At 43.3% G+C, this 14,017-nt stretch overlaps 1 protein-coding gene across 1 annotated transcript in view; it reads right to left on the reverse strand.

Moving 5' to 3' along the window:
* Positions 1-14,017, reverse strand: part of LOC134210379 (uncharacterized) — a 106,527-nt gene that overhangs the window by 12,648 nt on the left and 79,862 nt on the right. The window contains exons 3-4 of the mRNA XM_062686431.1: positions 2,511-6,214; positions 1,058-2,113 (exon numbers count right to left, since the gene is read on the reverse strand). Coding sequence (XP_062542415.1) covers positions 1,058-2,113; positions 2,511-6,214 — 4,760 coding nt within the window. The remainder of the gene's footprint in view (positions 1-1,057; positions 2,114-2,510; positions 6,215-14,017) is intronic.

A 14,017-nucleotide genomic window follows, 5' to 3' on the forward strand; every position in this document is an offset into this window, starting at 1 on the left:
AAGGCAAAAACCCAGATTAATCCACCTAGCGTTGGTGGTGCCTTTCTCGTATTTAGTTAAGACATCAACCTTATATGGGGCTTATATGGTCCGATGTACCATTTTCTTCATAACATTTAAACGCAATGGCCGATCGTTATCAAATTAAATAGTGATCTAAATAGCTTTGTCCCCTGTCGAATAAAACTTGTTGCGAGAGCTTTTGTGCACACACATACACACGGACAGACAGACATGTGCTCAGTTCGTAGAGCTGAGTCGATTGGTATATAACACTATGTGGCTCAGAGGCTTCTATAATAAGTTTGTTTTCAGAGTAAAATGATAGCATTTCGGAACAACTTCTTGGTACGAGGTAAAAACAAGGTGCAGGAACCAGCAAAAACTAATTTGCTGCGTTACAGTAGGTAGTGTGGGTGTACCAATTGTCGCCATACATAAGAACAACTATTTTTTTAAAAATAAGTAAAAGGCATGAGGGTGGACTTTATATATCAAGCGAAAGGTTTCACTTCCTGCTCCTTAGAACTGCTGTGAAAACAACAATAAAATTTGTTATAATCATTAAAATTGATTAATCCATAATAGGAACGCATGCACCAGTTGTGGCACTATTCTTAATTTTGGTTCCTTATTTGGCAAATCCCATTGTTTTCTTATGAGATTGGCCAAATAGGGACCACTAGTGCCACAACTGGTGCAAAGGACGTCAAAAATTAAGCAAAATCAATTTTTACAATTATGCTTTGCTTGTATTGAAGGAGATCAAAGGTTTTATCGTATCATATGAATATGCTTTATCGATATGAACTTGGTTTGCGGTGATTTGATTGGTTATTTGGCATATAAACTGGTGCTATAGCCACAACTGGTACATCTAGCCTATGCATAAAAAATGATGTGCAGATTTGTTGATCACCTATTATTCTGATTTATGGCTCCTAAAACGCGAGGTGAGGATTGGGGCTCCGTTACCAATATTCATGTAGATTGTTTGAAAAATTGGCCTAACTCCTACTAACTTAATACTATTCATATCCCATATCCCCCATCTTACCTTGTTCAAGTGGTACTTGCTCTCGAAGCTATAGTTCCGGGCATTCTTCCGCAGCCGCAGCACGTACACCTCGACCCGGATCTCGTAGTCCGCATCCAGATCGTGAAACTCGATCTCTCCGTTCCGAAAGTACACCCGGTCCTCGTAGCGTTCCTTCGCCAGCGTTGCCTTTACCTGGTTCTTGTACGAGCACACCGCCAGGTAAAAGTAGTTGAACAGCATATCATTCAAGGCAGTTTCCTTCAACGGAAACTCGAAATGATTCAAAGCCACAACGCCGATTTTCTTGCCGTCCGTCGGAATCGTTCCGTTCATGTTGTAATCGATCTTGCTCAACTCGTTCCTCGCCGCCGATTCCTTCAAAGTCGAGAGCAACATCAGTCGCTCCGCTTCAATCAACTCCGAGGAACATTCAAACTCCCTCGTATTGCGGCAAACCGCCAGTGCTTGCTTGAGTTGCTTCTTCAAATCACCTTGCGTCTTGATCTGATTGACCAATTCCGCCAGAAGGCGATTGTTCAGTTCCCCCAACGAACCAGCATTGCTCAAGGATTGATACATTTCCTCTGCATCCGTATCGCTCTCGTACTTCCGTTGATACTCATCCAAATTGAATGCCACTCGATTCCCGTCCTCTCGCTTAGCACCCGTCCTATCGTCAAACAGATTCGAAATCTTCCGGTGCTCATTTTTGATAAATCGCTTACTCTTCCGGAACGAAGATCGCAGTCTGTCCCTCAGACTCCGATAGATATCACTTCCATTCAAACGCATCTTATCCGACGACGGTGAACTATTCGACGCACTGTACTCCCGAGCACTCATCAGTTCCGACTCGATCGTCGAATTCACTCGTTCACTTTCACTATTTACCGCCAAATTGTTTCCACTGGAAGCACTTTTGAAGGTGAAATCCACTGTATCGTATCCGGTTACGAAGGCGGACGCGTCAGATTCCGTGTCGATGGTTCCAATTTCCGAGATGGTGATGTTTTCGCGCAGCGTCGTAAGCAAATCGTCCAAACCTCTGTCCTGGTACTTTTGAAGTGACTCGATCTGGAGGAGGTAGAAAAAAGGGGGAATTTAATTTTTGTTAGTTGTCTACCTTCAGAATTGAAGGATACGGAGGTAGAGAAAGTTGGGTACGTTGGAAATATCTAGATTTTATTAGTGACGGTTTATTGCAGATTATACCTGATCTGTTTGTTAAGCAGTGTATTGAAGAATAATCACAGTTTCAGAACAAAGTAGGGTGGACCATTTTCAAATGGCCGTGGACACACAACACTCATGGTTCTAACAAAAGAAAAGAGCATCAGTAAAGTAGCTGTTTGTCGTTTGCAAAAAACCATAAATGGTGTTCATTGTCGAGCCGTGTTTTGTTCGTTCGGTAAAATAGGCCACTGCTATTAAACTTCGTGTCATGGAAAGAAAAAATGAGATTTTTACTCACCTCATCATCGGTATCGATGCTCCCAAGCGGAGCTATGCTCCCGCTACCGATCGTTTCGTCATCCATAAGGGCCGTCCTAAAAAGTTGCTCCTCAGACGACATCGCTTCGCATTTTCCTTCACTCCTCAAGTGAATGTCCTTCTCAAATGGTCGACAATCGTCAACTTCATCGATCCCCTCTTTTCCGTGGGTTTCTCTACTCCGCCGACTAATGCCGGTACTCACATTCCCGACACTTTTGGGAACAATCAATTCTTCCTGTACTTCCTGTAGTGCTGTGATCATCGCCAGCGATTCATCTTCGCCGGTTTCGTTTGCCGGCAGCACCAATATTCCGTTGCTTTCTTCCAAGGACGATAGGGACCGATCCCCACTGCTATTGAACAGCGAACGGCGCAGCCGGCTACTACTGGACCTGTGCGATTGCTTTTCGGCTGAACTGTTCAGTTGGATCGGGGACGAAGCTTTTGGCTGTGCATTCAACTTTTTCACACTGATCGGAGGCTGTAGGAGAGGTTCCTCGCAAAAACTATTGATTGACTTGGTTTTGATTAGGTTCTTGGCCGTCTTATTAACGGTGGCGTAGATCACATTCGGATTGTTGTTAACCATCAGATAACGCTTGTTTGACTCACCGCTGATAAACTCGTTGATGATGGTTTTATTGTTTTTCGGTGAAATTTCCTGATAGATTGGTTCCTGGTGCAGATCGGCTGCCACTTGCAGCAACTGTCGCTCGACGGGACTGCGATCCAGGAATTCACTACTGGTGGAAATGTGACGAGGTCTTGGATTAGGGGGCGATGGTAGTTTAGCGTACCTTGCGACATCGATGTGATCGAGTATGCGTACGTGATGAGAGTTCAAGCGTTCGCTTTCCACGGCTTGGCGAACGTTATTCAGGAAGTCACCCATTTGGGCAACGTTGTCCAGATTGAGGTCGTCGTACGATTGAAAATCACCATGCTGACGTGGAGAGCTAGAATTCAATGGACTTCGCTTGGGGTCATCGTGGGGCTTGAACAGCTTTTTCGGCGATATCCGCAGATTTTTGAGCGTCTTCAGGAATTTCATTTCGTGGGGTCTCTGCTTTTTGTGATCTTTTTCATTAAGAGATTCCTCCGGGACGGACGAATTTAGTACTGTTCGAATGGGTAATTTGGGTCGATCAGTTTTCTTATCATCCGGAATACGAGCCGGGGCAGAGTACGTATGTTTCAGATTGTTTCGAACCATAGTGGATTCTTTGGGACAGGATCCACATCGAAGGTTGTCCGGCGTGTAGCCCAGATGTTTGTGTAACTGTTTCTTGATTGAGTTTTCTTTGTTGAGATTTCTGTCCAGTTGATACTTTGTTGGGGTCTCAAAGCGTTGCTTCTCTTTGCTCATTTTGTGAATTTTCTTCTTGGACGCTTCGAAAAATGATTTAGTTCTTCGGACCGCAGCCTTACGAAAGGATTTCTTCTCTGATTTTTCCTTACACTTCCGACACAGTTCAGACGTGTCCGGATAATCCGGTTCGTGGTCACTTCTTCTGCCGTCTTCTAAAAAATGACGTGACTCTGCTTCCCGTTCGTGATCTATAAAATCCCCCGTGGTTCGACGCCTTTGTTCTTTAACGCTATGTCGTTGCTTTCCGCTCCTTTCCGATTCGAGGAAGAGTTCCGTCCGTTTTGCGTTTTCTGCTGAATTTCTGCGGCCGCTACTGCTTCGTCGATGGCCCGTTTCGCCTCGTTCTGATTCCAAGAACAGTTCTGCTCTTCTTCCATTTTGCGTAAAATGCAAGCGCTTGTGAGGTGTGCTTTTGATCGTGGTGTTGGTGGCAAACCTCTCAAAATTTAGGTTCGATGAAGACTTTCGCCGAGGTGTTTCCGGAGCATAATCAACCGTATCAATGTCTAGCTTTGGACCTAGTTTCGACTCCACTCGATGGCAGCAAGACGCTTGCGGAGCAGCCCTTGAATTGGACGTTTTGATAAGTTGCTTTCGTTCCTCGTCTTCGGAGTAGTGCAACATGTTGTAGATGTGGGGAGGGATTGAAGAATCGTTAGTACGTTCCTTCGGTAAGACCCAACCGAAGTTATGTGATTTTTCCGATTTATCCCGTTTCTCGTTCTTACTTGGTTTGTCAAACTTCCAACCGATAAGCTCCGGGTCAGAGTCGAGATCTTGGAGCTTAGGGCAACTTGGTTTTTCCGAGCTTGCTTCCGTAGATGATCCAGACTGTTTGACCCATCCGATTTTGGAAGAGTGACTTCGAGCCGATGCAAATGTTCTTGGTGGTTTCTTTGGACCGTTGGCGTAGTTGGATGTGGACGAGTCCGAGGTGGCATCAGATTTTGAGTAGATTTGCTTATCGAGCTTCTTCAGGCGCCGGGCCATCAGCTTTCCGATAGGTCTACCGGAATAGCGCGGTTTACCTTCCAATTTTCCAAAAGACATCGAAGAATCAAATGATTCATCTCCCAAGGACGACCCCTCCTGCAACGCCGAATCACTCAAAACTTCAATTGGTGATTCTTTTGAGGTCTTACGGTTAATACCGTACAGGCGATCAAATTGATGTGTCGAATCGAGGATTTCGTTGCAAAAATTATCATCAATTATTTTCTGCCGACTGAGATGGGAATTTTCCAATTTCTTCTTCTCGGATTTTTGCCGCTTCTCCTTCTCCGCTGACCGAGATTTGCGTAGATCTTTTATTTTGGCTTTATTGAGAATTACTGTAGAAGTGACTTGCATATCGCGGGTCATTTCCTGGATGATGTTGATCATCGGTTCATTCTCATCGTCGATCACTTCCTGGTGCATAGCATTCTTTTCGGGATGGTCGCATTCAACAGCTTCACTCTGCTCCGTTTCTTCCGAGCTCTCATCGTACTCACAATTGGACGAATCCAAGCTACCTTTACAGTCCAGGAATTCTTGACTCTCCGCGGTATGAAACAAAGCACTCTCATAAAGACTCGGATCGTTTTGTAGTTCCGAAGCAACGAAACCATCATTCAGATTTTCTTCCATATGCAGCTCTTCCACTTCAAACTCACTCAATTCTCCCTCGTCCCTAGATTCAAATCCCCGTTCTGATTCGCTCTCACATTCCGGAACTTGCACATGCACAGCCTTCATTTCCGGTCCCGTTTTCAACGGTCTCGTATCACAATCCTCCGCAGTCTTATTAATAATATTAATAGTAATTGTTGCAGCTCCTGCCGTCACCACGTGACTCTCCCCCGTTCCTATCACATTTGGTCTCACCCCCTCACTCTCATAGCTTCCCACACTTCCAACATCTCGACTAACCTCACTGAACGCGGAACTACTGCGCACGCTTCCCAAACTACTGCTACTCATACTGGCCGTATCGAAATCACTTGTTTCTGTTTCATCCACCGCCATTTTCCCGCCGGCCCGCCCCAACTCGTACTTGGCCACCATCATCATGACCTTACTGGTCTCGTTATTATTGCTGTCGCGACAATGTTTTACCAGATCCAAAATTCCCCCGCTATCGACCTCATCTGAATAGTAGTGTTCCGGCGGTCGCTGTTTTGGGAAGTAATGTTCTGTAATGTGTTGTTCCGAATAGCACTTCACCACTTCCGATGATTTCCGCGTTTCAAGTGGATCTTCCACTTCCGAATGATAACCGCCGACTACACCACTCACGATGCTATCGCTTGCAGCATCCTCGCTGATGGGTTCTGGAATGGAAAAGAGAACAGAAAGGGGAAAACATGAAACGGAACCATATAACATACATAGAGTCAAGTGTTTTACTATTCCCGAAATATGTGTTTAACCAGGGCTGGTACCGACTATTGATTTTGAACGATAATGGTATTCAGGTGCTGTTGTATGCCCGGGTTATTAATTGGAGCAGCGAAGAACAACCTCATCTACTTCTGGAAATCCGATTCACAAGCAAGCAACCCAACACCAGCTCGGCTCACTTCCAAAAAAATACACAACAAGCAATTTCGGTCCAATTGATCACGACCACAAACCGTGTGTGGGTTGCGGGTGCGGAAGAGTGCTTAGAATTACTGTAATTTCCCGAAACCAATGCGCTCGCGCCCGAGTGATGAAGAGCAAACACTTGAAAATTTGTTTTCATTTCCTTCGAACAAAATAAGCATTCAAAATTTCACTCCGAAGATGAATGGAAAATGCACTTACAACATCGATGGCACAAGCCCAACAGACGATCGACGGAACAGCGAGGGCAGCACTTTTGCGGTTTGCAGATTACGTTACCCGACCCCGGCAGTAGAGACGAGCTGCTCTGCTGCACTCGAGAATCGCGTGCGCGGCCTGGAATCGGTTTATTGAAGAGGCGGCAAAATTGAATGTGGAACGTGTGTTCGGTTTGCAGCTCTCAATTGAAAATGAGTGGGAAACCGCACAAGTTGCAAATGCGGTGCAGCCTCGGAGTACGGCAAAGGCCGCCAAATGTGGGCAAAACCAGATTCGTTTCGTTTCGGATCGGGATTTTCCTACACATTTTCCTTTTTCGATAAGTTAGGCGTGGGGATGATGGTTGGCAATGTGCGACGCTGGTTGGCACAGGCCGTGCAACAATGAATGCAATTAATCAGAGTAGGGGAAAGTGAGGAAAGATGACCACCCTAAGCGATAATCTTTGTAAAATAGTGAAACTTCTTCGAATGTTGCTGATTTGTCCATGAAATACCTTTATAAGAACCTGCCTTTGATATAAACATCAATAAACACTGATTAATGATTTTTCAGTTTTTATAAACTAGTTTTTAAAAAGGTGTTTTTATGATGCTTATATTTATCATATGGGGCGACATGGAAACCCCCTCGGGGCCAGACGAGTGAGAACCAAGCATTATATTTGAAGTGTGCTGAATTTATTTAGCATGGGTAACACATTCCTTGCATTACTAGGGATTATGTTCAAATGAAGTTTCGATTGAAAATGTCGTATTCCATGTTGATTTGTTCACCTTTGGTGCTACGACCATATATGAATTTGCCTAAAGCAATATTTTACGATTAAAACCATGTCCGTTATTTGAATCGTCTTTTATTCAGGCAGAAACTATTTTGATGATTTTTGAAATGCATTTAAGGGTTAGGCGACTCTTAATCCTGGAGATGATCTTGTTCCTAATACAGTTGGCAATACCGCCCCAAGTCGACGTATATCCAAAGATTCATATCCTATCAATCATAATTACTGTGAATATCCTCAAATTATTAATGGAGATAGCCTATAGTTATATGAAAGCGTTGGTAACTATCAAGTTGTGCTGAAAAATTAGTAATTTTGGCTTCAAACCTTAAATTATGTAAGTACAAATTAATAAGATAATTCGAATTTCAACTAAACCATCTTAACACTTAAAGGCGCAAGGCGATTTTTTTTTAAATCGACGGAAATATTTTTAACGTAAATAACCATTGAAATCATTAACATTAAACGTATTTTCGGTTTGTTGTTTTGAAACAACATTGCGCATTTAAGGGTTAAAATCAATATTTCAAGAACAGATGAGGTTGTCAAAGTGCGTTTTTCATTTGTTAGGTATTTTACATTATTGTTAACCATCCCACGTAATAATAATGTGAATATAATGCTCACTTAAGTCACAATCAACGTTGGCTGTCTTGCCCTATATGACGATCTTGCCCCACTTTCCCCTAGGCATATAGAGCACGAAATAATCAAAGGGAGAGGGTTGGTTTTCAAACTGTTTATCGGCGGTGCCAGTGGGTCATCATTTATTAGAGTGGGGCATCATGGCCATTTGGTCAATCAATGGTTTTTCAATACCATTCGGGGTCCCAAACAATTGAGCAGAATTTAGGCCCAATTGGTTGCTTCCTCGCTTTCCGCATTGCGTTTGAAGTTTGTATAGAAAACATATATAAGAACTGTTCCGTTTTCCATCTCACTGAACATCATCTCATCGCAAAACAAAAAAATACAGCACTAATCTCGTCGCTTCTTCTTGCTAACCCGCGTGCTCACTGGTGAAAAATTCACCATCTTCGATTGGGGTCCCAAAACGATTCATAAAAATCTTGATTTCACTTGATTGGATGAAGTTTGGGTTTTTTTTATATAACTGCGTCCCACTCTATTATATAGGTGTAAGTTATCACCAGGGTTCGTACTTTTCGTTTCAGTGAGACGAAAACAATCGATTTTCGGGCCGAAGGATCTTTTTCGAAGTCTGTGGCGGGGAACATTTTTCATTCGCCACTTTTTTGCCTTTCTCGTACAACAAAGTTGTACCGAAAGGCTATCATTTCACTCCGAAAACGAACTTTTTATAGATGCCTCTGAGACCCATAGTGTTATATACCAATCGACTCAGCTCGACAAACTGAGCACATGTCTGTCTGTCCGTGTGTATGTGTGTGTGTATGTGTGTGCACAAAATATATAAAAAAACATTAGACAACTTTTCGTATAGTAATCCTTAACCGATTTTCTCGCAACAAGTTTTATTCGACAGGGGCCAAAGCCTTGTTGATCACTATTGAATTGAATGTTGAATGACGATCGGTCATTGCGTTTAAAAGTTATGAAGAAAATTGTACATCGGACCATATAAACCCCATTTAAGGTTGGTGTCTTAACTAAATGCGAGAAAGGCTCCACCAACGCTAGGTGAATCAATCTGGGTTTTTTTTTCTCTAGAACAAGCCTGAAAGATAAACGAAAATCGAGCGTACTTGATGAAATTCTTATTGCCAAAACTAAATGCACTCCCGTTCTCAAGGGCACCCCATTCAATTGAAAACGCGAGTACATTTAGTTTTGGATTTCGTGAGGCTTGTCCTTATGGGAAAATTAGATAACCTTTATGTAATTCGACTGTGATAATCTTTTATTTAGGGTGTAAATGTCGCAAGATCTCTCATCAGGTTTTTGTTCTTTCCCGCAAAATGATTTCTCTGCAAAAATCTGCGTGATTGAGCATCCTCTACTCGTGAGAATGAGGGATAATCCCCGACTGTGATGTCGTGAACTCCCAGCCAGCGACCGACAGTCATCCCGGCCCTGTGTATGGGTGTGGTGAAGGGGTCTTCCAAAATCCGAATGCAGGCAAGTACTCATATGATTTAAATTGCAACAATTCACTGCCTGATGAGAACATCATTTCCAGTAAATTAGCATCGATGCCATCGACAGACCGCCACCGGGGTGCAAGCCTGCCAGCCAGAAGGAAGCCCCAATACCCCCCATCACAGTCGTGCACTCCCAGCCAGCGATCGACAGTCATCCCGGCCCTGTGTATGGGTGTGGTGGAGGGGTCTTCCAAAATCTGAATGCAGGCAAGTACATATCCGCATCGAGCAATTCGACCCCTCACTCCTCCTCCGTTCACAGACCGACTAGAGACTTGCCAGTTTATTATCAAAACACAAGAGAACTGCTAATCAAATTGGACGACGTTTATCTCGCTGCACTCGATGGCGAATACGATGTGTATGTGTTCACTGAGACCTGGCTGGAGGAGAGGATTAATTCCGTTCAAATGAAGGAGTTCAGTGTGTACCGAGTCGATCGAAACAGTTCTAATAGTAATCGCTCACGCGGCGGTTTACGCTCACGCGGCGGTGGTGTTTTGATAGCTGTTTCCAACGCGCTTGCTTCATGTCAAATCGCCGTTGGCCGATTTACTTCAATTGAAGCGGTCTGGGTAAAAGTGAGTCTCCCAACAAGGAATGCTTTCATTGGAGCATTGTATATTCCTCCGGACGGAAGGAATGATAGTGGTATAATTCAACAACATCTTGATGCCATTGAATATGCTTCTTCTGTGACTGACCTGGTGGATGTACTTCTCTTGCTTGGTGACTTTAATCAACCTGGGCTTACTTGGCTGCAATCTAGCCATAGGTATGCATTTCCTGATCCGGTTAATTCGACTACTACTCCTGCCAGCCGTCTACTCATCGATGGAACTGCTTTCCTTGGACTAAGCCAGATTAGTTTGATATCAAATTTCCAATATCACTTCCTCGATTTGGTGTTTGTAAGCGAAAATTTACTTCCTGACTGTGCGGTCGATGAGGCACCGGATGCCAATTATCATCCTGCTCTGGTGATATCTATCGCGAACAGTGATCATGTCAAATTCGATGATAGCTCGAAAGCTGACTGTTTGAATTTTCGCGAGACAAATTTCGAACTACTCCGGCGCAAATTATCTCGATTTGACTGGAATGCTTTGAATGACTTGGTTGGCGTTTTAACTGTTTCCTCAGTGACTGCGTATTAGCCTCCGTACCGAAGCGCCAACCTCTGAGAAAACCACCATGGACTAACGCTACGCTACGCAACCTCAAACGGGAACGTGCTAGGACTCTTCGTGCCCTGACTAACCGACGTTGTGCTATCACTAAACGAAATTTCTCAATCGCCAGTAATTGTTATCGCCGCTATAACAAGCATCTTTACAAGCAGTATGTGTGTCGCATGCAGCATAATCTTCGCCGTCATCCCAAGGGATTCTGGTCGTTCGTCAATACAAAGAGGAAAGAAATCGGACTACCGTCAAGAGTGTTTCTTGACAATGATGTTGCCTTGAATGCCGAGGACAAATGCAATCTCTTCGCCAAACACTTTTCGACCGTCTTTTCCAATGCTTTGCCATCTCAAGCTGACATCGCAAGAGCAGCGAGAGATGTACCTAACAATGTCATCAGCATGGATGTTTTTACCGTTGAAACTGATATGGTTGTCTCGGCGATAAATAGGATAAAATCGTCCTTTTCAGCAGGCCCTAGTGTTATACCATCAGCGGTTCTGAAAAAGTGTTCCGATATCTTGGCTATCCCTCTGTGCATGCTTTTCAAATTATCACTCCGTCAGCAAAAGTTTCCTACTCAATGGAAATGCTCTACCATGTTTCCGGTGTACAAGAAAGGAGACAAATGCGACGTGAGAAACTACCGAGGCATTACTTCTCTTGGCGTGGAATCAAAAGTGTTCGAGTCACTGATCTACGAAAAACGGCTTCTTTCCGGGTCGATCCGTAGAAACGAATCTAGTCAGTTTTACATCATATTGTATGGATAATATGCGCAAAAAGCTCCAAGTCGATCCCGCACAGAACAAAATAATGAAAAGTAAATAGCGCGTAAAACTTGTCATGAGGAAATTTACGCTATTCTTCGCTGAAATAGCCATCTTCCTAACAAGATTGCTTACAACTTGCACGCAATATGGACGACTAATGTCAAATATTGTATACATTCGGGCTATATCCCGTGTGAAATTACGCTAACAATGAAGTTCCGTTTATGTGCATGATTTATAGCGTAAATTTTGGTGGATTTTTCTATCTGTGCGTGTATACTGATCTACAAGCAGCATTTGATAAAGTGAATCACGACATACTGCTTGCAAAACTTGAAAAAATGGGATGCTCTACAACATTCTGAAACTGGCTGCGATCATATCTAGTGCAACGTCAAGTGACCGTCATCATTGGAGATCACTCATCCCACTGTTTTTCGAACGGCTCCGGAGTCCCCCAAGGAAGCAAGTCGAATTTGCTTCTGCTGTCTGAAATCCATATCAAGCTGTTTGGACTGCTCGGTTCGAAGCTGTGCAACGCAAGTTCGTACGATATGGCCTGCGCCATCTCCCATGGACGGACCCGCTGAATTTACCACCGTATGCTGATCGCTGTAGTCTTCTGGGGCTAGATACTCTTGATAAGCGGAGAAACGTGGCGCAAGCCGTTTTCATCGCCAAACTTCTGTTATCCGAGTACGACGTGCCAGATTTGTTGGCGAAAATTCCATTGTATGCACCCTCACGATCCCTTCGACCTCGAGATTTGCTCTTCGAAGAAAGGCATAACACTAATTATGCTGCCAATAGCTGCTTTGTCGCTATGATCCGCCATTTCAACGAGGTGTCAGACCAATTCGACTTCAACATCAGTTCATCCGCGTTTCGTCAACAGCTAAACGGATATTTTATCAACTGATCTTTAGTTTTAAGTTTTCATGTAGACGACACAGTCAGATGAAATAAGCAAAAAAAAAAAAAAATAAATAATTACGATCCCTGACTTACACAGATAAAACTATGTTGTGATTTTAAATTTATTTTCATGCACTTATTTGGAGCATGCAAATAAACGCAATATTCAATCGATCTTGCTGTTTTTTTTTAAATCGAAATAAATTTAAACTGTACTTGATTGTAAAATTCAGTCAAATTTGATTGAATATTGAATGTTAATAGGTTTATTGGGATTAGTTGCAATTTAACTCGTCCTCGAATTAAAAAAAAAAACTATTTGCTGTGTGAAATTCCTATAAAATGGATTGAGTTTGTCTGATGACAAGACAGTATAGTTGTTTGAACAATTTCATTTTCCGATTTGTAGAGAGTGAGAACGATGACTCAATCTAGAGCTATTGTGACTACGATGACGCCAAAACTTGTACAACGTAAAATTTGTACAATGTACAATTACGATAGAACGATATCATATTTCTGAATGTATTTCTTTGATAAACTTTTCAAAAATACTATTAATCTTATAGAAAGCAAGAAAGCAAGGTTATTGTACGCTCGGTTTAGTAAAAGTTAATAACAAAACACTGTGGGCGGTATGTTTTTCTTATGCGACTATCTGGCGCTCATTTCCTGTTGCGATCAAAAACAAGCGGAGGAGTAGATTTTTTTATGAGCGGTACAGTAACTTAAGATTGTAAAATAAAATTTAAGGAACAAAAGAGTTACACGAACACAAAAAAAGAAACGTAGGACATATGGTGATAATGGGGGTTCAACTTGGATTGGCGCGTTGAAGCTTCGTAAGCTCCTCTGGTGATCCACGGCACTTTGTTCCAGAAATCTTTCTCCTGCTGCTCCGCTGAGAGATATGTTCTCCGCTGCTTTACTTTTTCTTGAGTGCACTGTTCTCCGATGATAAAGATCCGCGTCTGAAGGACTAGGTTTATTTTTTATATGCCACCAATTGTACAATTACCAGCCATCAGGGAATCATGATAAGGATATCCTTAGAAGGCCCGTTCGCATATGGCAATAGTTCTTGTTCCCGAAGCAGAGTGTTCGGGGCGTCCTTCAGGAAGCAGATGAGGGCTGCCGTTGCAGCTTCGTCGTCGGCAAGTGCATCTCTGATACTGGCCGGGATGCCGTATAATTCCCTGGGATGGCCGTATTTGGGACAATGGCAAATAAAATGTTCAACACTACTGTTGGCTACGTTACAGATCTCCGAACGGTGGCTGTGAGCACTCTATGCCAAAATGGGGTGATCCCGGCATCGACACAGGCTGCTTCTGCTGGGGTGGAAGGGAGGAGACCGGAGGCAAGCCGGACATAATTGTTAAATACATGAGATAGAATATCGATCCGGTCTCTTCTTGCGGAGTAGGTTAGCTCCAGGCCATAGATGAGACGACTATCGATTGTCGCTTGGCCAACTCTAAGCCTTATGTGCCTGTTGTTCGTCCGGTGCTTTTAGGCCAATGTCTTC

This window comes from Armigeres subalbatus, chromosome 2, assembly GCF_024139115.2.
Source record: "Armigeres subalbatus isolate Guangzhou_Male chromosome 2, GZ_Asu_2, whole genome shotgun sequence".
Taxonomy (NCBI): Eukaryota; Metazoa; Arthropoda; class Insecta; order Diptera; family Culicidae; genus Armigeres; species Armigeres subalbatus.